Source organism: Somniosus microcephalus, chromosome 12 (assembly GCF_052327205.1).
Source record: "Somniosus microcephalus isolate GS21.2 chromosome 12, FLI_Smic_1.0, whole genome shotgun sequence".
NCBI lineage: Eukaryota > Metazoa > Chordata > Chondrichthyes > Squaliformes > Somniosidae > Somniosus > Somniosus microcephalus.
In genome coordinates, this window is record NC_140998.1 from 78425375 (window position 1) to 78450076 (window position 24702).

The 24702-nt window shown below is 42.2% G+C and overlaps 1 protein-coding gene across 3 annotated transcripts in view; it reads right to left on the bottom strand.

Moving 5' to 3' along the window:
• txndc16 (thioredoxin domain containing 16) overlaps positions 1-24702 on the bottom strand; it is a 242333-nt gene that overhangs the window by 105794 nt on the left and 111837 nt on the right. For 2 of the 3 annotated variants that reach the window (XM_086003182.1, XM_086003183.1), the window contains exons 13-14: positions 24404-24463; positions 1294-1462 (exon numbers count right to left, since the gene is read on the bottom strand). In XM_086003182.1, the coding sequence (XP_085859308.1) occupies positions 1294-1462; positions 24404-24463 (229 nt within the window). The remainder of the gene's footprint in view (positions 1-1293; positions 1463-24403; positions 24464-24702) is intronic. The other variant, XM_086003184.1, reaches the window with a different exon arrangement.

Here is a 24702-nt window from a genome sequence, read left to right on the forward strand (position 1 = left end):
CCCATATGCTCTATCCCAAAATTAGTTTTCCTAAATTAGTTTCTGAAAGAAATCTATCTAATTTGGATTTCTGAGTGTCAAAACAGCTTTGCATCCTGAAAATTATTGCCTTCTGATACTAACAGGAATGTGAATGGAAAGACTGGCACAAAAGTACTGGCAAGATAGATTTAAAAAAAGTTTTAAAAACCTCCAGGAACAATTCACTACCTGCTGGAGTGAGACTCCACAGCTTCATTTGTTCCCTTTAAGGTTAAGTTTCAGGTCAGGACGATTACCCATTAACAGGGTCCTTACAACATTAATTACCAGCCCTAAATGGCAGCGGCGAGATTAATTTGCATTTACAGTGTAAATCCAGCAATTTCATGACATAATTAATTTAAATGGAGACGCTCACGGCGAGGTTGCAAATTTTTCGGTTTTGTTGAGGCTAGCGGCAGATTGGCACAAATCGTCCAGCAATTTGTGAGAATTGGAACTCATGGGGTATCTCTTGTTTGCCATAAATTGCTGGAGTTTTTTACGAGCTAATAATGGCGAGTCTCATTATTGCGCCATTATTTTTCCAGCTATTTATGGGACATTGTTACAGGAAAGGTTGCTCTACAGTTCTTGAAGATTTCAACCTGGGATATAAATGGCAAATTTCTTGCAAAATGTTAGCAGAAAATCAAGTTTACTATGAAATTACAGACAGAAACAAAGATTTTATCGTGGTAAAGCAGCAGAAATGCAACTGAGGAGAATGACAAGAAAATAGAGACGTATGCTTAACAGTGCAGGATAAGAAAGCCATGTAGTTCACTTCCTTATTGGCTCATGACTGCCTTACTTACGGACAGTATATAAAAGGATAAGATGTGAAGAATGTAATAAATTAGTTCAAAATTAACAGCAAACAAGTTCAATTGTTTTGCACTGCGCAAGTACTTTAGTGCAAGTAGCCTAGTGGCTATGGTACTAGACTAGTAAACCAGAGGTTGTGGGTCCAAATCCCATCATGATAAATTGTGAAATTGAATTTAAAATTCTGGTAATTAGCAGGCTGGTGCCAGAAAAATTTATATAAAAGCTGTTAGTTCGTTATATATAAAAAAAAACTGGATCACTAATGCTCTTCAGGATCGTACCTGCCAACCTTATCTGGCTTACATGTGACTCCAGTCAGACACTATGTAGTTGACTTTTAATGCCCTCAGAGCAATAAATACTGTTTTGTCAGAGTCATCCACATCCCAAGAACAAGTTTAACTGGTATGACAATAAGCAGGCTTAGTGTAGTTTACTCACAGCATAATGAACTTCAGTAGACTTAGTGTTCCCAGCATTCCAGTGTAGAGTAAAGGGTTCTCTCCTTGAATATAAATCTTGACAGCTGGAAACTGTGTAATATTCTCTTTTGAACAAACATCTGGCCAGTCTCCACAGTTAACCCGAGCCAGTACAAGGTCCTTCATGTCTATGTAACAAAATTATTAGAAGCATTTATTGCATTCAATTTAAAATAAATATTTTCAGTAAGGCAGAGTTTAAAAGGATATCCCTTCATAAATGGGCTTCTAGACTCTGAAGTTACTACTCTGGAAGCAAATGTATGTTAGTAACTCAGCAGTATTACTATTACTGTGGTAACTGCTAAATTTGTAACATGAAAACAAAATCTAGAGATCTTCAGGATCACTGTTTTGAACTGCAAAGAACAAGTGCAAGGAGCTTGTGTAACATCAATACAGCTAATGTACTGCCAACACTGTGGTATCACTACATCTAATGTCTCCCAATAATGCACATGCTGAGGTATTAATACAGCTAATGTACTCCTGATGCGATGCCGATGCAGAGTGGCAAATTTATATAGGCAGTTTCCATTCTAATTGTGGAAATAGCAATTTATGATGGTAAAAGTTAACAAAGTAAGGTTTTGTAGCCAGGGAGTGCACACAGACATTATTTTTTAAATATATTATAGATTTACAGTGAAATACCAAAACTGGTAGCAGAGAAGAGAGTTGGTTGGTGCATAGATATTTTTCTTCAGTATAGGCTGAAGAGCTGGGAGATGCAAAAGTGACGCTATAGCATCATCACTGGTGTAATTACAGTGTCAGAAGGTTCTGGGTTCAAGTCCCACTCCAGAGGCTTGAGCACAAAAATCTAGGCCGACACTCCAGTGCAGTTCTGAGGGAGTTCTGTGCTGTTGGAGGTGCCGTCTTTCGGATGATATGTGAAACCGAGGCCCCATCTGCTCTCTCAGGTGGACATAAAAGATCCCATTATTTCGAAGAAGAGCAGGGGAATTATCCCTGGTGTCCTGGCCAATATTTATCCCTCAATCAATTATCACCAAAACAGATTATCTGGTCATTACCGCATTGCTGTTTGTGGGTGCTTTCTGTGCGCAAATTGCTGCTGTGTTTACTACATTACAACAGTGACTACACTTCAAAAAGTACTTCATTGGCTGCAAAGCGCTTTGGAATGTCCGGTGGTCGTGAAAGGCGCTATATAAATGCAAGTCTTTCTTTCTTTCTTTTCGTTGAGACCTAAAATGTATTTTCTGTATTTTTAGATGCATCTTTATGGCATCAGAATGGTTTGCATTAAAAATTGAAATATTTCCATGACTGCATTTTATTAAACATTCTGTGCCTAATGTGCATAAATGATGGTTTGATGGCTTCAAACTTTAATTTTCATGCATAAAGACGCCACTTGAAGAAGGGATATGGCATAACTTTGGCGCTTTCCTCAGGCCCCAATTGCTTATGCTGATTTCCACTTGTTTTTACGTTCTACCGTATGCTAATTCTCAGGAAATTTCAGCGTACCTCATCGATGGGAAGATCAGTTTAAATTTCTGTGCAATTTACTGGCTAGCCAGTCAAGAAATTTCGTCAAATTATGTCAAACAACAAGGAGGAATCAGTTCCAGGGTCAAAGATCAAACAAAAACAATTTTCTGCATCCTACTGTCACTTGACTCAGTAGCAAAATTACCTTAAAGATACACATGTAAGTGATGCTCCCCTAAATTCTGAGTAACTCATCCCAAAAACAGTTTGCCAAAGAAAAGTTACTTAAGACAATGGCCCAGAAATTCGGGTCTCCATGGGTGAGTATGCGCTGAGTACTCACGCGTAGGCCCAACGAAAGCGCCGGTTTCATGCATGCACTGCGCTGGAAACCGGAACTTCCGTTCCCTTGAAAGGGGTTCAGAGGTCGAACGCGTACACCGGAGAGGCTGTGCGTGTGCATTGAACTTACATTTTTTTTCCAGGTTTTTCCGGGAGGGTAAGTCTCCAGGAGTTACACATGTAAAAAGCAGGCGCAAGGCCTGCTTTTAACAAGGTAAGTGGTGAATGAATTAAAATTAAAACATTTTTTCCACAGGTTTATTATTTTAAATACTTTAAAGAAAGTTAAGTTTATTTTTAGCCCCGTTAGAAAATGTAATTAATTTTTTCAAAAATTTAAATTATTGTTTAAAATAATTATTTTATATAATTTATAGTTATTTTAAAAATTTGACTTTTAAAAAAATGTATTTGAAGTTTTAGTGATGTTTTGGGGCTTATAGTATTTATGGTTTTGACAGCTCTTCCTGTCAATTTTATGAATGGGCTTTTCCCTGCTACCATTGGCTCTCCATGGCCCACGTGATCCCAGGGGACGCATCGAACTAACTGCGCTCCTGGGATATGCAAGCACTGCACGCCGGCAGTTGGAGGAGGCCCAGGATCGGAATCCCACGCGGGCCCACAGCTCAACGGCCGGCGCGCTAGGTAAGTGCAGGTCGGAGGCTTGCACCCACGGGAAGCCTCTGACCCGAATTTCTGGGCCAATAAGACAAATTTTAAATGACACTGAAATTGAAAGACACTGATTACCAAGGAGCAAACATTTTCAGTTCTAAAGATTTTTAGGACATGCACACAGTGAGAACCATGGTTCCAATTTGTTTTTGTTATATATGAGCAGTTCTAACCATATCTTGAAATACACTGAGAACAAAGACATTTTAAGAATAGTCAGTATTTTCAGTCTAACAGCAAAGCAATTGGAACCTATTGACAAATGCATAAAAATGGATGCTATTAATTAGGGCAGGTGCAAATCCTCCATTTCAAAACAATTACATATTTCTGCAATTATTAGAAGTATGATCCAGGAGGAGAAATAGAAAAATTGTAAAGTAAACCCGGAACAAGCATTAGTATGACATTAGTAACAATCATAGCAATCAAGTAACTGAGCATATAATAGGAATATCGAGCCTGTTCCGCCATTCAATTAGATCATGTATGATCTGCATCTTAACTACATTCTCCCAACTTGGTTCTGTAATCCTTAACACCCTCGCCTAACAAAAATCTATCAATCTGAGTACTGAAATTTTCAACTGACCTAGCCTCAACAGGTTTTTGGGGGAGATGGTTCCAGATTTCCACTACCGTTTGTGTGAAGAAGTACTTTCTGACATCACCCTTGAACGGCCTAGCTCTAATTTTAAGGTTATGCCCCCTTGTTCTGGACTCTCCCAGCAGAGGAAATAGTTTCTCCCTATCTACCCTATCAACTCCTTTAATCATCTTAAACACCTCAGTTAGATCACACCTAAATCTTCTACACGCAAGGGAATACAAGGCTAGTCTATGCAACCTGTCCTCATAATTTAAACCTTTTAGCCCTGGTATCATTCTGGTGAATCTGGGCTGCATCCCCTCCAAGGCCAATATATTCTTCCTAAGGTGCAGTGCCCAGAACTGAACACAGTACTCCAGATGGGGTCTGACCAGAGCTCTGTATAATTGTAACATAACTTCCTCCCCTATGTATTCCAGCCCTCTCAAGATAAAGGGCAACATTACATTAGCTTTTTAATTGTTTTTTGTATCTGTCCACTAGCTTTTAGTGATTTCTGTACTTGGACCCTGAAATCTCTCTGCTCATCCACAGTTCCTAGCATCTAGCCATTTAGAAAATACTCTGATCTATCTTTCTTGGGTCCAAAGTAACACTTTCCAACATTGAACTCCATCTGCCACAATTTTGCCCACTCACTTAACCAAGATGTAACAAAAACTGACTACCAATGCCCTACTTCCATAAAGGTATCTGTCCCAACTAATCTGTTCTTCACAAATGTTAGCAGTTAAATATTTAAATGCACAAATTATATGCTGTAATTGCAGGGGCTGCTTTATTCAACTACAGGAAACTCTCTTTTTACCAGCACCTAAATAACCAGAAACCTCTGTTAACCGGCAAAATTCAGGAGTAGGTTCAGGTAAGTTTTACTTCATATTAGTGGCCGTGTAACCGGGGTTCCTAGATCTGTGGCCGTGTAACCGGGGTTCCTGCACCTGTTGCTATGCAACAGGGATGCCTGGATCTGTGGCCGTGTACGGGGCTCTCGTACCTTGGTAAGTATACCTCTCTAATCCGGACTTTTTGATCAACCGGCACCACACCGGTCCCGTCGGTGCCGGATAAAAGAGAGTTTCCTGTAGTTGCTAAAATTAGAACTTTAGTGGACACAAATGTACATAATACTAAAACAGTTAATAATTAATCGTTCAGTTTGTATGACAGTATTCCATTAAAATGTTAGATATAAGGGGTAGTTTTATGAATCCCCGCTACTAGCAGAACACCTTTTCCATCGCCAGCAGGTACTAGAGATTGAGGTGTGTGTTGCCCACGATATTCCCATTTTAAAATTTAATGGTCAGATAATTGTGGACAGCACATCCCCAAATGTTTAATATGGGCAGCGGACAAGCAAGTTCCCTGCTGGCAGTGCGAGCTCATTATCATTACCCCTGTAATATTCTCCACAGGATTAATTTACCCCGTGATTCCTTCATATCAAAACATGCCATCCACATTAGATACCAATGCATCACCACCTGTCAGCGGGACACAAATTTATTTTACTCACTAAAATTTTAGTCAGTACATGAAAATAGGCCAGACAAGTACAAATTCCATTTCTGTTCACCACTCCAGTTGACAAATTAATGTGGTTAATGTCTTTGTAGAAGATATTACAAAGTTAATTATTACACAACTAATTATTGGATTCGCCAATGAATGAAATTATTAACGCCAAAATAAACTTCATAATCGGAGAGATAAAGTTCAAACATGCATTCAGATTTAGAGCCATTGAACATAGAAGTTTACAGCACAGGAGGCGGCCAGTCTGCCCATCGTGTCTGTGCTGGCTCTTTGCTGGAACAATCCAAAACAATTCCACTGTCCTACTCTATCCCTGTAGCCCTGTATCTTCCGCAGCTTCAAATAGTTATCCAATTTTACCTTAAATGGTCTCTGCCTCAACCAATCTGTGTGACAAAGTATTCGATTTTTTAATTTATAAAAAGAATTTTAATTTATTTAACAGCTTGTCACAGCATCCTAGGTTTCACATCCAATTAATTATTTTTGAAGGGCAATCACCGTTAAGTAGGCAAACATGGCAGGTAATTTGCATGCAGCCAAATCTCACAAACCGAAACCATGACCATGAATCTGTTGTCCAGAACATTGGGAGAACTCCCTGCTCTTCTTTAAATAGTGCGATTCGATTTATTACATCCACCTGAACAGGCAGACAGGATATCAGGGGGGAGAGAAGGGGAGATGTGGGACAGATGAATGTGATGAAAGGAATAAAGGGGAGGAGAGGAGGAAAGATTGGAGAGAAGGAGGAGTTGAGGAGCAGGAATGAAGAAAGGGTAGAGGAGGGAAGAGGAAGGGAAGGGTGTGGAGGAGAGAGCGAGGGAGGGGAGGAGGAGGCGGCGAGGTAGTGGTCACCAATTGTGCCTTCATGTGGAAGGAGGAGGTGGCCTTATTTGCACCTCAGTGGGGGTGGTTGCCAGTGGTATGTGTATTTTAGCAGGGAGGGGAGCCAGAGGGCAGGGTTAGGTGAAAGAAGGGGAGGGGAGGGTGATAGAAGGTGAAGAGAGGGGTCATGAGGAAGAGAGGGGATGTTGAGAGACAAGAGTGGGTAAAGAGTAGAATAGGAGGAGAAAAGAAGAGGATGCTGGTCTCTGAGATGTGCCTTGGCGGGATGCCTCTGTGGAGGTTTGTGGTGTAGGAATGCGAGCAGCCTCTCACCTGGGGGTAGGGTGGGGGGGATGGCTAAATTAGTGCTACACTGATGGTTGGGTCAGTCAGTTTTTCCTACATTGGGGAGTGCATTTCATGTCTGAGCTGCCAAATTGCATTTTCACTTCTTTGCCAATTTTCTTTCTCCACTTTGCGTCTTTTTCTGCTGCTATCTTGGCTTTGCACCATGTGCTTCTATGGCCGTTCATCGCAATTCCTTGTATTTTTTTCCACTACCTTTTCAGATTTCTTTTTGAAACTGCTTGGCTGCAAGGGTTTAATTGTTCCTTGAGAAAGCCTTGGCATCTCACTATTTGCAATGTGCCGCATGTTATGATTACAGCATCAGCTACTGGTGCAGTACCTATGGCATCTGAAGACCACTCACACTGTTTTTAGCATATATATAACAGATAAAAAGGGATTTCAGGCTATGAGAAATACAGAAATCAATCTGGAAATTGTACAAATAATGACCTGAACTGGCAGCTGTCGAGAAAAACTAATTCAGTCCATATTACCGTTATATCCCAAAGATTTGTGCAAAATATTTGCAGGGCTGGTGTCATCATGTTTTCATTCATTACTTTCATTATGTTCTACAAAATATGGATATGTAACTCATTATTCCCATAAAATAGGAAAGTAATAGCGTTTAGAGATCATTCATTGCCAGGAACTGGGCCCACCTTTAAAATTTGCAAGTAAGAGTATGTAGCAATTGAGTCCATTTGATTTAATTAAAATGCAATTTAGTCATCCAATACATGTTGATAACACTAAGAATGCCAACTCCTCAAATTGAGGCTATTAAATATCACTGCTACACTTACCAGATTTTAAAGGGCAGCTACTTAGACACAAATAATGCATTAACAAAGTATCCAGGGATTTCTATACTGATTATAGAGATAATTCCCAGAATTATTTGTTGATGGGGTGCCAAACACTTAACAATATTTGATTATTATATACGAGCAGATCTCCCAAGGCATTGCACATAGAGTGTCAAAGGATAGAACGTTTTGCAGAATAGGGGTGTTATGCCATATAAATGCGCAATGTATTATCAGGCCTACTCGCTCAAAGTTGTATTTTTATTACATGGCTTTCCAGGATTTTGGGGGATCGAGTGATGACATACGGAAGAGATGGGGATGCGAATCTTTGGCAACACATCAGGTGGTTCTGCAGATTGGTTGATTGTTCTTAACTACGAGCAACCTTTTGCAACTGTAAAAAGATTCAATATTATGCCTAATACAATCATTCAATGGTTATGCCCTTTATACTAGTAATTATTTAGAAAAGTCAGCATAGACATAAAAATTATCAAAATGGCGAATGTTCCATGCAATAAATGCATAACTAGTTCTTATCGGATAAGTTGGAAATGTGTTGGAAATAATGAAATCTCTTTTCTGTATTAAAATAATGGTTGCAATAGGAATTGAGCCCATGATCAAATTGAGCATTGCATGCTTATAAAGCAGTAATAATTCATTTTCTTTCTACTTTGTACTTCCAACATTGAAAAAAACCCACAAATTCATATATCGACCAAGAGTAATGCTGATTAGTTAATGTATCTCATTATCATTTTAAGGTTCCGCTTCATTAGTCCCAGACTGACTTACAAAACCCAATGTACTATGGCAAATTGCCTGATGCCGATTCAATTGATACCAGCATTAATCTCACTGTGCTGGGAATTACTTCTTGGTGCGATATATATTTTTTTTGCATTCAGCCTAAAGTGTCTTGGACTTGCTTCTGACCGCTTCTGGGAGTGAGAAACCACTGGAAGATTTTCACCAATGGAAGACTTTCACTGAAAGAAGGGAAGCACTGCCACCTACTGCATGAGGAACCGTCAGCCATTGTCATCAGCTCACACTGCTGCCTGTGGCTATGAAGGCAATGACCAAACTCAACTTTTATGGCACAGTGTCATTTTAGGCAGTCACAGAGGATCTCTAATATCAGACAAGGTGCAGCATAGGCATGCAATCATCAGGAGATTGACACATTTCTTAGTAGAGTTGGGGAAGTAATTGATTTTGGCATCGCAGGAAGGCAGCAACACGTTAGGGCCATCATACTTATGGGACTAACAACAGAAAATGCTGGAAAAACTCAGCAGGCCAGGCAACATCCGTGGAAAAGAAAGTCAACGTTTCGGGTCAAACCCTTTGTCAAGACTGGAAAAGCACAGGAAATGAAATAGATTAAAAGGCCAGACTGGAAGAGAACAAAAGAGAAGTGAAGAGACATCAAGAGATATTCAAAATGAGACGAGATGGTGATAGGACTAGTGGAGACAAAAGACGGCTCTAGATTAGGTGTGAAATGCGCTGGCAGAATGAGAGACAGCTGCCATGTGGGAGAGAAAAAAGGGGGGGGGGAAAGGGCCAAAACAAAGATGTGGATAAAAAAATAAGTAAAAATGTAATGGGGTCCGAGGTTATGAGCTGAAATTGTTGAACTCGATATCGAGTCCGGAAGGCTGTAAAGTGCCTAATCAGAAGATGAGGTGCTGTTCCTCGAGCTTACGCTGAGCTTCTGTGGAACAATGCAAGAGCCCGAGTACAGTGAGGTCTGAGTGGGAATGGGGCGGTGAATTAAAATGACAGGTGACCGGAAGCTCAGGGTCATCCTTATGGGCTGAACGGAGGTGTTCCGCAAAGCGGTCACCCAATTTGCGTTTGGTCTCCCCATTTTCTGTTGTTATTTCGGATTTCCAGTATCTGCAGTATTTTGCTATCGTACTTATGGGACTGGCGGCTTTCCCCAAGGTCCAGGGTTTAATAAATGGCACCCACATTTTTTGGGAACTACTACAGTCAGCCCCTTCAATTTCCTCAACAGAAAAGGCTTCTACTTCCTGAATGTACAGATTGTATGTGGCAACATGCCAAGGGATCCTGCACGTCAATGTGAGAGTTGCTGGAAACTGTCATGATTCATTTATCCCTCAGAATTCAGGCACCCCTGAAAGAAAATCATGTCAACAATGGCTTGCAGGAGACGAGGCGTACCCCCTGCTCCCATGGATAACGGCCCTGAGCAGCAGTCAAGCAGCACTATGACAAGGCACATATCTCTACCAGAGAAATAACAACAGAAAAAGCTGGAAAAACTCAGCAGGCCAGGCAACATCCGTGGAGAGAGAAACAGAGTTAACGTTTCAGGTCGAAACCCTTCTTCAGAACTGAGAAAAAAGCAGGAAATGAAACAGAGTGGTCATTGAGAGGCCTATTGGTGTCTTAAGGGCGCTTTCAATACCTTGACAGGCTAGGAGGGGCTCTGCCGTATGATCCTACTCAAGTGTCCAGCATAGTAGCAACCTGCTGCAGCTGCATAGCTTTGCTATACAAAAAGGCTTGGAATTAGACATACTTTGCAGGCAAAAGTACATGGAGGAAAGCAGCAGGATGACCATGACTTAGAGGACTCCTTAGTAAATCCCGCAAGGGGCATCAGTGCACATCACCAAAACCCTCTCTTCAGTTTAACACATTTTTTCTTTGTCACCATTGTCTTCTTCCCACCTTCCAATAAAGGACTAATCCTTCAATCCAGTATCCATCCTAAAACATGACAACTCATCAGATCTCCTTACCCATGCCAATAATCACCTGACTGAAAAAGTCAGCACAAAATAAGTGCACACTTTTCTGCATATATCTAATCTCCATGAATTACAAAGAATGGCACAAGTACATAGTCACTTTTAATACAACAAACTCCAAAATGAAAACAAGCCACCCTACTCTTTCCGGACACCATGCTTCCTCTGGGTGGCTAAACATGCCTTCATTTCTCCTATTCCATGGGCATGTCCATTCCATTCCACTCGTCGCTGGGTCTCTGCCCCCACTGATCAGCGCGCTGACTGGTCTATTGGCAGCTATTACCTTGAAAGCCCTGTATCTTGGCTCTCAGGGTTTAGAAGCTGGTATGCAGTGCGGTATTTAATCGGTTCCCTACTGCCAACAGAGCTGCAGTCTGTGCTTCCCTGAAGGTGTAGGCACCGACTAGTCCTTGGCCACTTCTTCAGTGGTGGTCTGCTGCAGATTTCAATGAAGCTGCCACTGAAGTCTGCAATTAAGATAAAAGTTTATGCTGCAGATCTCAGAGGCACACTTGTCAGTAGCCGTACATTGTTGGACACTGGCCTGCCGGTAGGTGTGATGTTTCTCGAACATCCTTCTTATGGGATCCGAGTCCCATGACTCTGAAACCTTGGCTTCCACTGGGAAGTGGCAAATGCTCACCCACTCCCCACTCTTCGAACTCCTCCATGCTCTGTGAATCACCCAGTACCACATCCTCACTAACACTATCTAAGTACCCCAAGTGAAAGTGTGAGATGGTGCATGTGAATGAAAAAGCAAGTAATGCAGCAGAGGCGGGGGCAAATAGAAAGCGATTGAGAGGATTGTGGCAGAGGAACAAAACAGTATATTGGTCCAGGAACTCATGGGTGGGCTCAATCTTGACTTCCTCTCCCTCTTCATTATCCTCCTCCTCGTCTTTGTCATCCTCATAGTCCACAAGGAAGAAGTTCTGTCTCTCCTTTTCTTCCTCCTCCTTCTCTGACCCCTGTTGTTGTGATGGATCTGCAAGAAAGGAGGGAATAAGCCAAGAATGGGTGACCATTACTTCACCTCCTTGAGATCAGGAAAGAGAGAAGGTAGTGGAAGCTTGGTGCTGTATGGATGCCGTGAGGTGTGTAGTCATTAACCTAGCTCCCAACCTTGCCATCTCCCATGGCAAGAGATTACCTTCCTGTCAACTCTATGGCCTACTCCACATGGGCAGTAAGGGGTAGGGATGCGGCTCCTTAATGTAAGGGATGCCGGATGCCTCTTCCCACTCCCCAATCTTCAGACTCCTTCGTGCTCTGTGAATCATGAGCACTATGTTCAAGTTTGTCCTACAAGACAAAAAGAAAAGAATTGCCTTTATAATAGCGCCTTTCACGACCACCGGACGTCCCAAAGCGCTTTACAGCCAATGAAATACTTTTTGAAGTGTAGTCACTGTTGTAATGTAGGAAACGCAGCCGCCAATTTGCGCACAGCAAGCTCCCACAAACAGCAATGTGATAATGACCTGATGATCTGTTTTTGTTATGTTGTTTGAGGGATAAATATTGGCCAGGACACTGAGGATAACTCTCCTGATCTTCTTCAATTTAGTGCCATGGGATCTTTTATGGCCACTTGAGAGAGCAGACATGTCATCCGAAAGATGGCACCTCCGACAGTGCAGTACGCCCTCAGCTCAGCACTGCATTGGAGTGTCAGCCTAGATTTTTATGCTCAAGTCTCTGGAGTGGGACTTGAACCAAAAACCTCCTGACTCAGAGGCAAGAGTGCTACCCACTGAGCCACAGCGGATACTGGTGAGATAGAGTGAATTAGGTGACTGCTAGCAATTGAGTACCATCCCCAATGGTACCGGACAGCTAAAGTAAGAGAGGTAGTGATTTTGCCTTGTTAAAATGGAGGAAGAGGTTTTAAGGTTGTCCATGGAAGTAATTGTTGTTAGGGAAGATGGTTGCCACATGCTGTAAGATCCCTAGATAGTGCCCCCATTAAGCAGAGAGCAGTGTGAAAGGTTAACTGCGCAGCTCTTAAATTATGGTGTTGCCAAAGGAAGAAAAGGGAAAGTGGCCAGTCCATTATCTTGCCTGCCCTGGTGAGGTCATTGAAATTCTTGTGACACTGGTCCACAGTTCTGGACGTGAGAAAGTTGTCAATCAGTGGCAATGCCCCATCCCATTTCCTCCACATGGCACAAGACATTTTTCTGAATATTTTTTCTCCCAAGGAGACCCAGCAGTCCATCTTTTAGTGCCAAATCCTGCAGTGGCAGACATTCTTGGAAAGTGGGACAAAGGTACGAGCCATCCAGTGTAGGGTGAAACCTGTGAGCGAACCGATTGATCCAAACACTCTGATATTTACCTGCTGTTCCTTGCCCTACTGCTGCAACCTTCAGTCAGAAGTGTTTTTTTAAAGACTGTGCTCTCATGTCCAAGCACCCCCAGCACTGGATTTACACCAATTGATCCTCCAAAGGATATGCAAATAAGTTGACCCCAAAATTCTGCAGGATTCAGCTCTGCAGAGCATCAGTGGGCACAACACTGAACTGAGAGGAGAGGGACGGGAGGACGAATGAGATGGGGATTGGGGGTGGGGGGGGGCACATGAGACGAGAGGGGAGGTGGGACGAGGGATTTCGGGAACGTTGGGGGGGGGGGGGGGAGGGGGGAGGTCCTTCCCCACCATGCAACCCACACAAAAGGAAAAAAAAGAGCGAAACACAGGAAAGTGGAAAAAGAGATCATCCATTCCACTGGGAGGAAGATAAAGTGAGAAAGAGGACAGAGAAGTGACAAAGAGAAAAGCAAAAAAGGGCACAGAGAAGAAGAGGAGGGAGCTGAAAGAAGGAGAGAAAGAGAAAGATTGCGAGCGCAGAGAGAGAGTGAGAGAGCGTGAGAGAGCGTGAGAGAGCGTGAGAGAGTGTGAGAGAGTGTGAGAGAGTGAGAGATTGCGAGCGCAGAGAGAGAGCGAGAGAGATTGCGAGCGCAGAGAGAGTGAGAGAGAGAGAGAGAGAGAATGGTCCGGCTCTTGCGGTAGGAATAACGGTGAGGCCATCAGCACTCACGTTATTAAGAAGTAAATCGGACAGCAACTTCTGGCATCCGCACATGCGCAATTAAACGCTAAAATCAGGAAGTTGCTGTCCAATTTGTCCTGCTCCCCCAAAAGCTTCACTACCTTGCCGAGAGTTTCAACATTCAAACACATGAAGGGTGTGAAGTTGCGGTACTTACCCACAAGATACCCACTAAACACGCCAGAGAAAGCTAGACTTGGTGCATTCAAGTGTAAGTGAATGTTAAATGGCATGATAAGGAATAATTACTACCAAACAACTTCTCTGGCACTGAAAATTTACTCTTAGAAGTGTGGAGTCTCATTCCTTCAGATTTTAATGTTGGAGATTTAGAAAAAAATTAAATTAAAAAAATTATTTTACATTTTCTTTCTGTCTTTTATCTTTCTCTCTTAATCCCATCTTTCTTTTCCTCTCTTATTTTGCTTTCTGTACACGATTTTACATTGAATTAAATATTCTAACTTACACTTCCTGGTTCAGACTCCGCATATCACAGTAAAGATTCTTCAATCGGATTGGTTGAGGAGACACGCTGTTGCTTGCCCTGTTCACACAGCTCCCAGATCCCCTGCTAAGGACACTGCGCTGTATCAGACTCCCGAGGACCATAAGCTGCCGCTCAAAAGCCCACAAAATATCCGTGAGCAGCGTAATGAATGGCAAGCACCCTTCATTCAGTGTCAGGGATAGACACTGTTCTCTGCAGCCAGAAGCGTGACTCCCGAAAGCTATGTTGCCTATCCGGTGCCAGGGTAAAGGACATCTCCTCCGGGCTGGAGAAGAACTTGGAGTGGGAGGATCCAGTTGTCGTGGTCCACGTAGGTACCAACGACATAGGTGGGACAAAGAAAAAGGTTCTGCTGAGAGAGTTTGAGCAGCTACGGACTAAATTAAAAAGCAGAACCACAAAGGTCATAATATCTGGATTATTACCGGAGCCACGAGCAAATTGGCATCGGGTAAATAGGGTCAGGGAGATCAATGCATGGCTCAAAGATTGGTGTGGGAGAAGTGGGTTTTGATTCGTGGGGCACTGGCACCAGTACTGGGGACAGAGAGAGCTGTTCCGTTGGGACGGACTACACCTGAACCATGCTGCGGCCAGAGTTCTAGCGAATCGAATAACTAGGGAGGTAGATAGGGCTTTAAACTAAATAAGTGGGGGGAGGGTCCCGGTGGAGAGAAATGTAGAATGCTAAAGAGAAAAGACAAGGAAGCAGTGCAGGAAAGTGATTGGGGTAAGGATAACCAGATTGTGTCAGTAAGGGACAGAGTGTACTAACAAATAGGGTCCGGGTAAGAAAAAAATGGTAATAAGACAAATAGGGCCATAGTACAAAAAAATGTTAAGATTTCTAAAAATGTTAAAAAGACAAATCTAAAGGCACTGTATCTGAATGCACAAAGCATTCGTAATAAGGTAGATGAATTAACAGCGCAAATAGATGTAAACGGATACAATATAATTGCGATTACGGAGACATGGCTGCAGGATGACCAGGGCTGGGAGCTGAATATCCAAGGATATTCGATATTTAGGAAGGACAGGCAAAAAGGAAAAGGAGGTGGGGTGGCGTTGGTAGTAAAGGATGAAATCAGAGCAATAGTGAGAAAGGATGTTGGCTCAGAAAATCAAGATGTAGAATCAGTCTGGGTGGAGCTAAGAAGCACCAAAGGGCAGAAAACATTGGTGGGAGTTGTCTATAGGCCTCCAAACAGTAGTGGTAATGTAGGGGATGGCATCAAACTGTAAATTAGAGATGCATGTAACAAGGGTGCTACAGTAATCATGGGTGACTTTAATCCACATATAGACTGGCCAAACCAAATGAGCAATAATACTGTGGAGGATGAATTCCTGGAATGTGTACGAGATGGTTTTTTAGACAAGTATGTTGAGGAGCCAACTAGGGAACAGGCTATCCTAGATTGGGTATTGTGCAATGAGAAGGGGTTAATTAATAATCTTACAAACAGAAAATAAAGATTATAATTAATAATCTTGTTGTGCGGAGTCCTTTAGGGAAGAGTGACCATAACATGATAGAATTCTTCATTAAGATGGAAAGTGAAGAAGTCCAATCCAAAACTAGGGTCCTAAATCTAAACAAAGGAAACTACGAAGGTATGAGGAGTGAGTTGACTATGATAGATTGGGGAGCTTCATTAAAAGGCATGACGGTGGTTAGGCAATGGCTAACATTTAAGGAAGGAATGCATGAATTGCAACAGTTATACAAAAGGTTGAAACCGCAAAAACACAAAAAGGAAAAGCGGCCCAACCATGGCTAACAAAAAAATTTAAGGATAGCATTAGATCCAAAGAGAAGTCATATAAAGTTGCCAGAAAAAGTAGCAAGCCTGAGGATTGGAAGCAGTTTAGAGTTCAGCAAAAAAGGACCAAGAAATTGATTAAGAGGGGAAAAATAGAGTATGAGAGTAAACTTGCAAGGAACATAAAAGCAGACTGTAAAAGCATCTACAAGTATGTAAAAAGAAAAAGATTAGTGAAGACAAATGTAGGTCCCTTACAGTCAGAAACAGGAGAATTTATAATGGGGAACAAGGAAATGGCAGAGCAATTAAACAAATACTTTGGTTCTGTCTTCACAGATGAGGACACAAATAACTTCCCAGAAATGCTAGAGAACCAAGGGTCCAGTAAGAAGGAGGAATTAAAGGAAATTAGGATGAGTAAAAAAGTGTGCTGGTGAAATTAATGCGACTGAAAGCCGATAAATCCCTAAGGCCTGATAATCTGCATCCCAGAGTACTAAAAGAGGTACCCATGGAAATAGTGGATGCATTGGTTGTCATCTTCCAAAATTCTATAGATTATGGAACAGTTCCAGCAGATTGGAGGGTGGCAAATGTAACCCCACTATTTAAAAAAGGAGGGAGAGAGAGAAAACAGGGAACATCAGTAGTAGGGAAAATGCCAGAGTCTATTATAAAGGATGTGATAACAGGACACTTAGAAAATATCAATGGGATTAGACAAAGTCAACATGGATTTATGAAAGGGAAATCGTGTTTGACAAACGTACTGGAGTTTTTTTGAGGATGTAACTGGTAGAATAGATAAGGGAGAACCAGTGGATGTGGTGGATTTTGATTTTCAGAAGGCCTTTGATAAAGTCCCACATAAGAGGTTAGTGTGCAATATTAAAGCACATTGGATTGGGGGTAATATACTGGCATGGATTGAAAATTGGTTAACAGACAGGAAACAGAGAGTAGGAATAAATGGGTCTTTTTCAGGGTGGCAGGCGGTGACTAGTGGGGTTCCGCAGGGATCAGTGCTTGGGCCCCAGCTATTCACAATATATATCAATGATTTGAATGAGGGAACCAAATGTAATATTTCCAATTTTGCTGATAACACAAAACTAGGTGGGGTTGTGAGGAGGATGCAAAGAGGCTTCAAGGCGATTGACAAGTTGAGTGAGTGGGCAAATGCATGGCAGATGCAGTATAACATGGATAAATGTGAAGTTATCCACTTCGGTAGGAAAAACAGAAAGGCAGAGTATTATTTAAATGGCGATAGATTGGGAAATGTTGATGTACAAAGGGACCTGGGTGTCCTTGTACACCAGTCACTGAAAGCAAACATGCAGGTGCAGCAAGCAGTTAGGAAGGCAAATGGTATGCTGGCCTTCATTGCAAGAGGATTTGAGTATAGGAGCAAGGATGTCTTACTACAGTTCTACAGGGCCTTGGTGAGACCACACCTGGAGTACCGTGTGCAGTTTTAGTCTCCTTACCTAATAAAGGATATACTTGCCATAGAGGGAGTGCAGCGAAGGTTCACCAGACTGATTCCCAGGATGGCAGGACTGTCGTATGAGGAGAGATTGGGTCGACTAGGTATGTATTCACTAGAGTTTAGAAGAATGAAAGGGGATCTCATTGAAACATATAAAATTCTGACAGGGCTAGACAGACTGAATGCAGGGAGGATGTTTCCCCTAGCTGGGGGTTCTAGAACGAGGGGTCACAGTCTCAGGATACGGGGTAGGACATTTAGGACTGAGATGAGGAGAAATTTCTTCACTCAGAGGGTGGTGAACCTGTGGAATTCTCTACCACAGAAGGCTGTGGAGGCCAAGTCACTGAATATATTTAAGAAGGAGATAAATTTCTAGACACAAAAGGCATCAAGGGGTATGGGGAGAGATCGGGAATATGGTATTGAGATAGAGGATCAGCCATGATCATATTGAATGGCGGAGCAAACTCGAAGGGCCGAATGGCCTACTTCTGCTCCTATTTTTCTATTCACCGCTGACCACAAATTCCGGGCCACTGTGTCCTCCAATTTATTATGTGCAATGCCATGGGTAACAGAATTTATTATTTATTCTATTTCTATTAGACACATCCTTTCAAGCTAACTGAGCCATCAGGAAATCCAACAGTATTCTTTTTATCAGCTTTTAAAAGGGTCCTTTAGGCGAGATTCCCTCAGGAGGTATTGGCACAAATTACTTTTACAATTATGCAGTTCACTTCATAATTTCCAAATAGCTTTGAGACATGTGCATTTCATTATATATCATATGCAACTTCACTGACCTTCCAAAATTAAATGAAATGCATATTGAATCAATAATATTAATTAATTCAACCCTCAGAGATATTCTGACACAAATTTGGTTGCAAAAGTAATCTAAATGTAGTGAAAATAAAAGCAAATACACGATCACGAGGTCACTCAAAATCTATTAGGACTCTGTAGAGAGTAAAACAAATTGTAATTTCCACCCACCACTCCCTGACTTGACATTCTTGTAAGGAATTAATCACTCTAATTTGGAATTATAATTTTAAAAAATTGGCACAGCGATGGCTTTAGTAATCAGGGTAGGTCACGTACACCAGATGTCACTGATCAAAAGATATCCAGTAGTTGGAAGGTTCAGTGAACTCGGCATTATACACACAAGTCATAACTTAATACATTGATCATCATGGCAAATAACCTAGCAAGCTTTCCAGATTTCAAGGGGGCATGAGGCAACCAAAATGAGAATCAAAAATGCATCTCCACGGGAAAGTCCAAAGATTGAACAAACGCAAAGACAAGGTAGTCTGGAAGTGCAGGAACACACAGTTAAATTGCAATTAAAAATTTTTTTTTAGAGCAAATCCAACTGTTACAAATAGTATATTCAGCAAATGAGTCCATATTGCAACATTGAAGAATGATGCAAAAAAATGTATTTTCCATTCTACTGGATTAAAAAAACAGCCATTTGCCAGGAGCTCTATTCTGCTGGCCAGCTCAGGCATATCCTTTTGTTTAAGTTCTTTTATTCTTTTGTCCGATCGCAGCCCTGCCTTCGATCCAGTTCCTTTTCTCTCCAGTTTTGAAGAAGGGTCAAACCCGAAACGTCAACTCAAATTTCTCTCCACGGATGTTGCCTGACTTGCTGAGTTTTTCCAGCATTTTCTGTTGTTATTTCCTTTTGTTTAATGTTGCTCAAGCACAAACACAATTTGATCAAACATAATCATCAGTGCTGGTAGTACATCATACTCTTCCAGAGAATTTCTAATTTTCCATGAAATTCTGCTTTAGAAGCCTACGTTCAACCTTCAGACAATGAGCTTATGATATTTTGAGATTTCTCTGTAGAAAAGGGCAGTCATAAGCAAAAATTATTCCATAACCTGTACCATGTACAAAAGGTTGCTCACGTCACCACCACATAACATTGGGATGGCTAATTAACACCTGGTCAGGAACGGAGCTTAGCGATCAGCCGGCACGCCCGTGAGCAGCAGTAGGGAGGCCCAGGTGACTTTTAAGGGCCGGGCCTCATTTATAATCTGCAGGACCTGGTGGAAATGCGAGGAAGCTGGTGGGTGTGAGCGGTATTTCGGGCGGCAGGAGGCTGCCGCTGTGGGATCCGAGAGAACATTCTCCGGCATAAGGTAAGCGGACAGGAGGGGGACTCTGGAGGTGATCGTGGTCGGGGCAGGGGTTTGCAAACCCAAGGGGAGGCCCAAGGTTTCCTTGCGAAACGTGGAGGAGCACTCCTGCTCCTTCTGGCCCACAAGGAAACTAAAATTAAAAGATTGTTTTATACCTACCTGCTGGGCCTCTTCTTCCCCCAGCTCCTGTTCCTGGTAGGTTAACATACATTAAAGGCTCGACGGGCCAAATGGCCTACTCCTGCTCCTATTTCTTATGTAAAATCTGTTGCCAAAGTGAGTCTATCCAAGTCAAATAGCCTATTCACGTGGCAAGAATCTAGTTGATGCTAAAATTGAACGTGTAGAAGTGGATGTGGAAATAGAATTAGGGCTTTTGAAGCAGACTGGATAGTTGGCTCTGATTATCTTTACCCTAAGGTGCTGAAAGAAATGGGGGCTGCATTATGCAATCCACTGGCTCACATACCGAGGTCTGGGATTGTTTTCATGGACTGAAGAGAGGCCATGGGCCACTATTTAAAAAGGGCAATAAGTCAGAACCAGTCACTAGTAAGAGTCCCACAGGGACCAGTGGTTGGGCTGTCGCTATTTGTTTTTATTAACGACCTGAATGAAGGCAACAGGGGAATGATCTGATGGTTTGTGGACGCGACAAAGCTATGGGCAGCAGTTAGGATCTTAGATGGGAAGAAAGAAAGTTTGTAAGCAAATAGAGTCATAGAGTCATAGAGTTATACAGCACAGAAAGAGGCCCCTTGGCCCATCGTGTCCGTGCCGGCCATCAAGCCCTGTCTATTCTAATCCCATTTTCCAGCACTTGGTCCATAGCCCTGTATGCTATGGCGTTTCAAATGCTCATCTAAATGCTTCTTGAATGTTGTGAGGGTTCCTGCATCTACCACCCTTTCAGGCAGTGAGTTCCAGATTCCAACCACCCTCTGGGTGAAAATCTTTTTCCTCAAATCCCCTCTAACCCTCCTGCCCCTTATCTTGAAACTATGTCCCCTGGTTATTGACCCCTCTAATAAGGGGAAAAGTTCCTTTCTATCTACCCTATCTATGTCCCTCATAATTTTGTAAACCTCAATCAGGCCCCCCTTCAGCCTTCTCTGCTCTAAGAAAAACAACCCCAGCCTGTCCAGTCTCTCTTCATAGCTGAAGCGTTCCAGCCCAGGTAACATCCTGGTGAATCTCCTCTGCGCCCTCTCCAATGCAATCACATCCTTCCTATAGTGTGGCGACCAGAACTGCACACAGTATTCCAGCTGTGGCCTAACTAGCGTTTTGTACAGCTCCATCATAACCTCCCTGCTCTTATATTCTATGCCTCGGCTAATGAAGGCAAGTATCCCATATGCCTTTTTAACCACCTTATCTACCTGTCCTGCTGCCTTCAGGGATCTATGTACATGCACACCAAGGTCTCTCTGAGACTCTGTCCTTCCTAGGATCCGACCATTCATTGTGTATTCCCTTGCCTTGTTAGTCCTCCCAAAATGCATCACCTCACACTTTTCAGGGTTAAATTCCATTTGCCACTGTTCTGCCTATCTAACCAACCCGTCTATATCGTCCTGTAGCCTGAGGCTTCCCTCCTCGCTATTTACCACTCCACCAATTTTCGTATCATCTGCAAACTTACTGATCATACCTCCTACATTCATATCTAAATCATTAATGTACACAACAAACAGCAAAGGACCCAGCACCGATCCCTGCGGTACACCATTGGACACAGGCTTCTAGTCACAAAAACAACCTTCGACCTTCACCCTCTGCCTCCTGCCACTAAGCCAATTTTGGATCCAATGTGCCAAATTGCCCTGGATCCCATGGGCTCTTACCTTTTTGACCAGTCTCCCATGTGGGACTTTGTCAAATGCCTTACTGAAGTCCATGTAGACTACAGCAACTGCACTACCCTCATCTACACACCTAGTCACCCCCTCAAAAAATTCAACCAAATTGGTTGGACATGGTCTCCCCCTGACAAAGCCATGCTGACTATCCCTGATTAATCCCTGCCTCTCCAGGTGGAGACTAATTTTGTCCCTCAGAATTTTTTCCAATAATTTCCCTACCACTGATGTTAGGCTCACTGGCCTGTAATTCCCTCGTTTATCCCTACTACCCTTCTTGAACAATGGTACTACGTTAGCTGTTCTCCAGTCCTCTGGCACCTCCCCTGTGGCCAGAGAGGTCCTGAAATTTTGTGTCAGAGCCCCTGCAATCTCCTCCCTTCCCTCACACAGCAGCCTGGGATACATCCCATCAGGGCCTGGGGATTTATCCACTTTTAAGCCCGCTAAAACCACTAGTACCTCCTCCCTCTCAATACTAATTTGTTCAAGTGTATCACAACCCCCCTGCCTGATTTCTATGCCTACATCACCCTTCTCCATAGTGAACACAGATGCAAAATATCAATTTAAAACCTCACCTACATCTTCTGGCTCTACACACAGATTTCCATTTTGGTCCCTAATGGGCCCTACTCTTTCCCTGGTTATCCTCTTACCCATAATATAATTATAAAACACCTTGGGATTTTCCTTTATTTTGCCCGCCAGTGTTTTTTCATGCCCCCTCTTCCCTCTCCTAATTTCTTTTTTAAGTACCCCCCTGCACTTTCTATACTCCTCTAGGGCTTCCACTATTTTAGTCCTTTGTATCTGCCAAAAGCCTCCCTTTTTTTCCTAATCCATTCTTGTATATCCCTTGACATCCAGGGTTCCCTGGGCTTGTTGGTCCCACCCTTGACCTTTACGGGAACATGTTGGCGTTGTACTCTATTTCCTTTCTGAAAGATCCCATTGCTCTGATGTGGATTTTCCTACAAGTAGCTGATCCCAGTCCATTTTGGCCAGATCCTGCCTTATCATATTAAAATCGGCCTTCCCCCAATTTAGAACCTTTGTTTCCGGTCCATCTTTGTCCTTTTCCATGACTACCTTAAATCTCACCGAATTATGGTCACCGTCACCAAAATGCTCTCCTACTGACACATCTACCACTTGCCCGGCTACATTCCCTAGAATTAGGTCCAGTACTGCCCCCTCTCTTGTCGGACTTTCTACTTGCTGGCTCAAAAAGCTTTCCTGGATGCACTTTAAGAATTCTGCACCCTCTAAGCCTTTCACACTCTGACTATCCCAGTTAATATTGGGGAAGTTGAAATCCCCTACTATTATTACCCTATTATTTTCGCACTTCTCTGAGATTTGCCTACATATCTGTTCCTCCATCTCCCCCTGACTGTTTGGGGGCCTATAGTACACTCCCAGCAAAGTGCTTGCCCCCTTTTTGTTTTTAAGTTCTACCCATATGGCCTCATTAGAGGAACCTGCTAAGATATCATCCCTCCTTACAGTAGTAATTGACTCCTTGACTAATATTACGATACCCCCTCCTCTTTTACACCTTCCTCTTTTATCTGTTAATAAATTGTTTGTCATCTTAGTTTTTTGTGACTTGTCATTTGGGTTCAAGTGTATTATGTTTTCCCTTGCAGGCAACAGTATAATTTGAAAGAATATTGAATTTAGTTAGAATACAAAACATCGTTTAAAAATGTAATCTACCTTTGTTAACAATAAATGTAAATCCATAGATTCAAAACACATTTCTGAATCATGTTGATAAATAGTTAAGTAGCATTATTCCTGCGTGAAGCTATTTTTGCAGCCCAAACATTAAATTACATTAGTAAAAAGGATGTCATTAGGTTGTCATAATGTTAGTAACAACTATTACAGAAACATAAAATAGGTAGGTTCATCATATTATGCCTTACAGGCACTGCCAGCTCCATAAAACTGACACAATTTACTATTCCTGATAGACTGGCTGAGGTTGCTTTCAATATCTAGACTTCCATAAATTGTCTAGGACAATTAATTATAAATCTCAGAAAAACAGTCCTTTCCTTGTACAAGGCCTTGGTCTGGCTGCATCTAGAATACAGTGCGCTCTCAGTTGTATTGATAATTAAGCATTATCTCCAGTAGTGAGAATTGATGTAAAGTAGCCATTCCATGTTTGAAACAAGTTGATTAAAGCCTTGCTTTATACTCAAACCAAGTGCGTAGTGAGTTTAATGACGTCAATTTGATCAACTTGTTTTAGAACATGAAGGTTTAGTTGTACTTCACTAGTTCCTGTCTTACAAAATGTCCCTGGGCAAGCTGGGCCCACGCCTGAGTATTTATACTCCTTGGACAGCGCCACCAGCTGGCTGTCCAGTGTTATTTCATGAGTAGTTTCTTTATGATGAGATTTATAACAGCTACTATAGGTATAATTGATTTGGGCCAGCTCAGGGTATTCTACCTTTCCATGTGGTGAGCACCTTGCCTCAGCCTGACGGTACAAGAGCTTACCATATGGTAAATCAGTATAAACATCCATCCTATGTCTCTGCAGCACAACATATCAACACTGAGAAGCAAAGGGAAGGGAAAAGGGAGGCTGTGTTAACTACAATGCAAATGTTTTAAAAACCAAGAGAACAGATAGTTGAAACCCCAACACTGTCTTTTTGAAAATTAACACCGGTCACTCAAACTGTAAGGATTCCATACAAGTTAGTCACAACAGACGGCCTACTGGAAACAAATTAATTGTAATAAAATTAATTATAGCACATTACCTGCAAGTCTGGTGGATACTTCTGCATAGGACTGCAAAAATGCCATGGACACAGCATCCCCTACAATATCAACAATATAAATATTAACAATGCAAAAGCTTTATATGCTAGGCTAGCATGTTCAGCCAAGTTTTGCTCTAGGTATGTAGGTTTTAATACAAAACATTACAAATGGATTTAACTTGGGATTCCGCACTGCCTCTCTATCATATTAGCTCTGCCCTTTTTTCCTTTTGTAAATTTTCCAACCAAATCATCTTGTACGTTATTAACCTAGGTGATAAACTCAAGACCCCTAG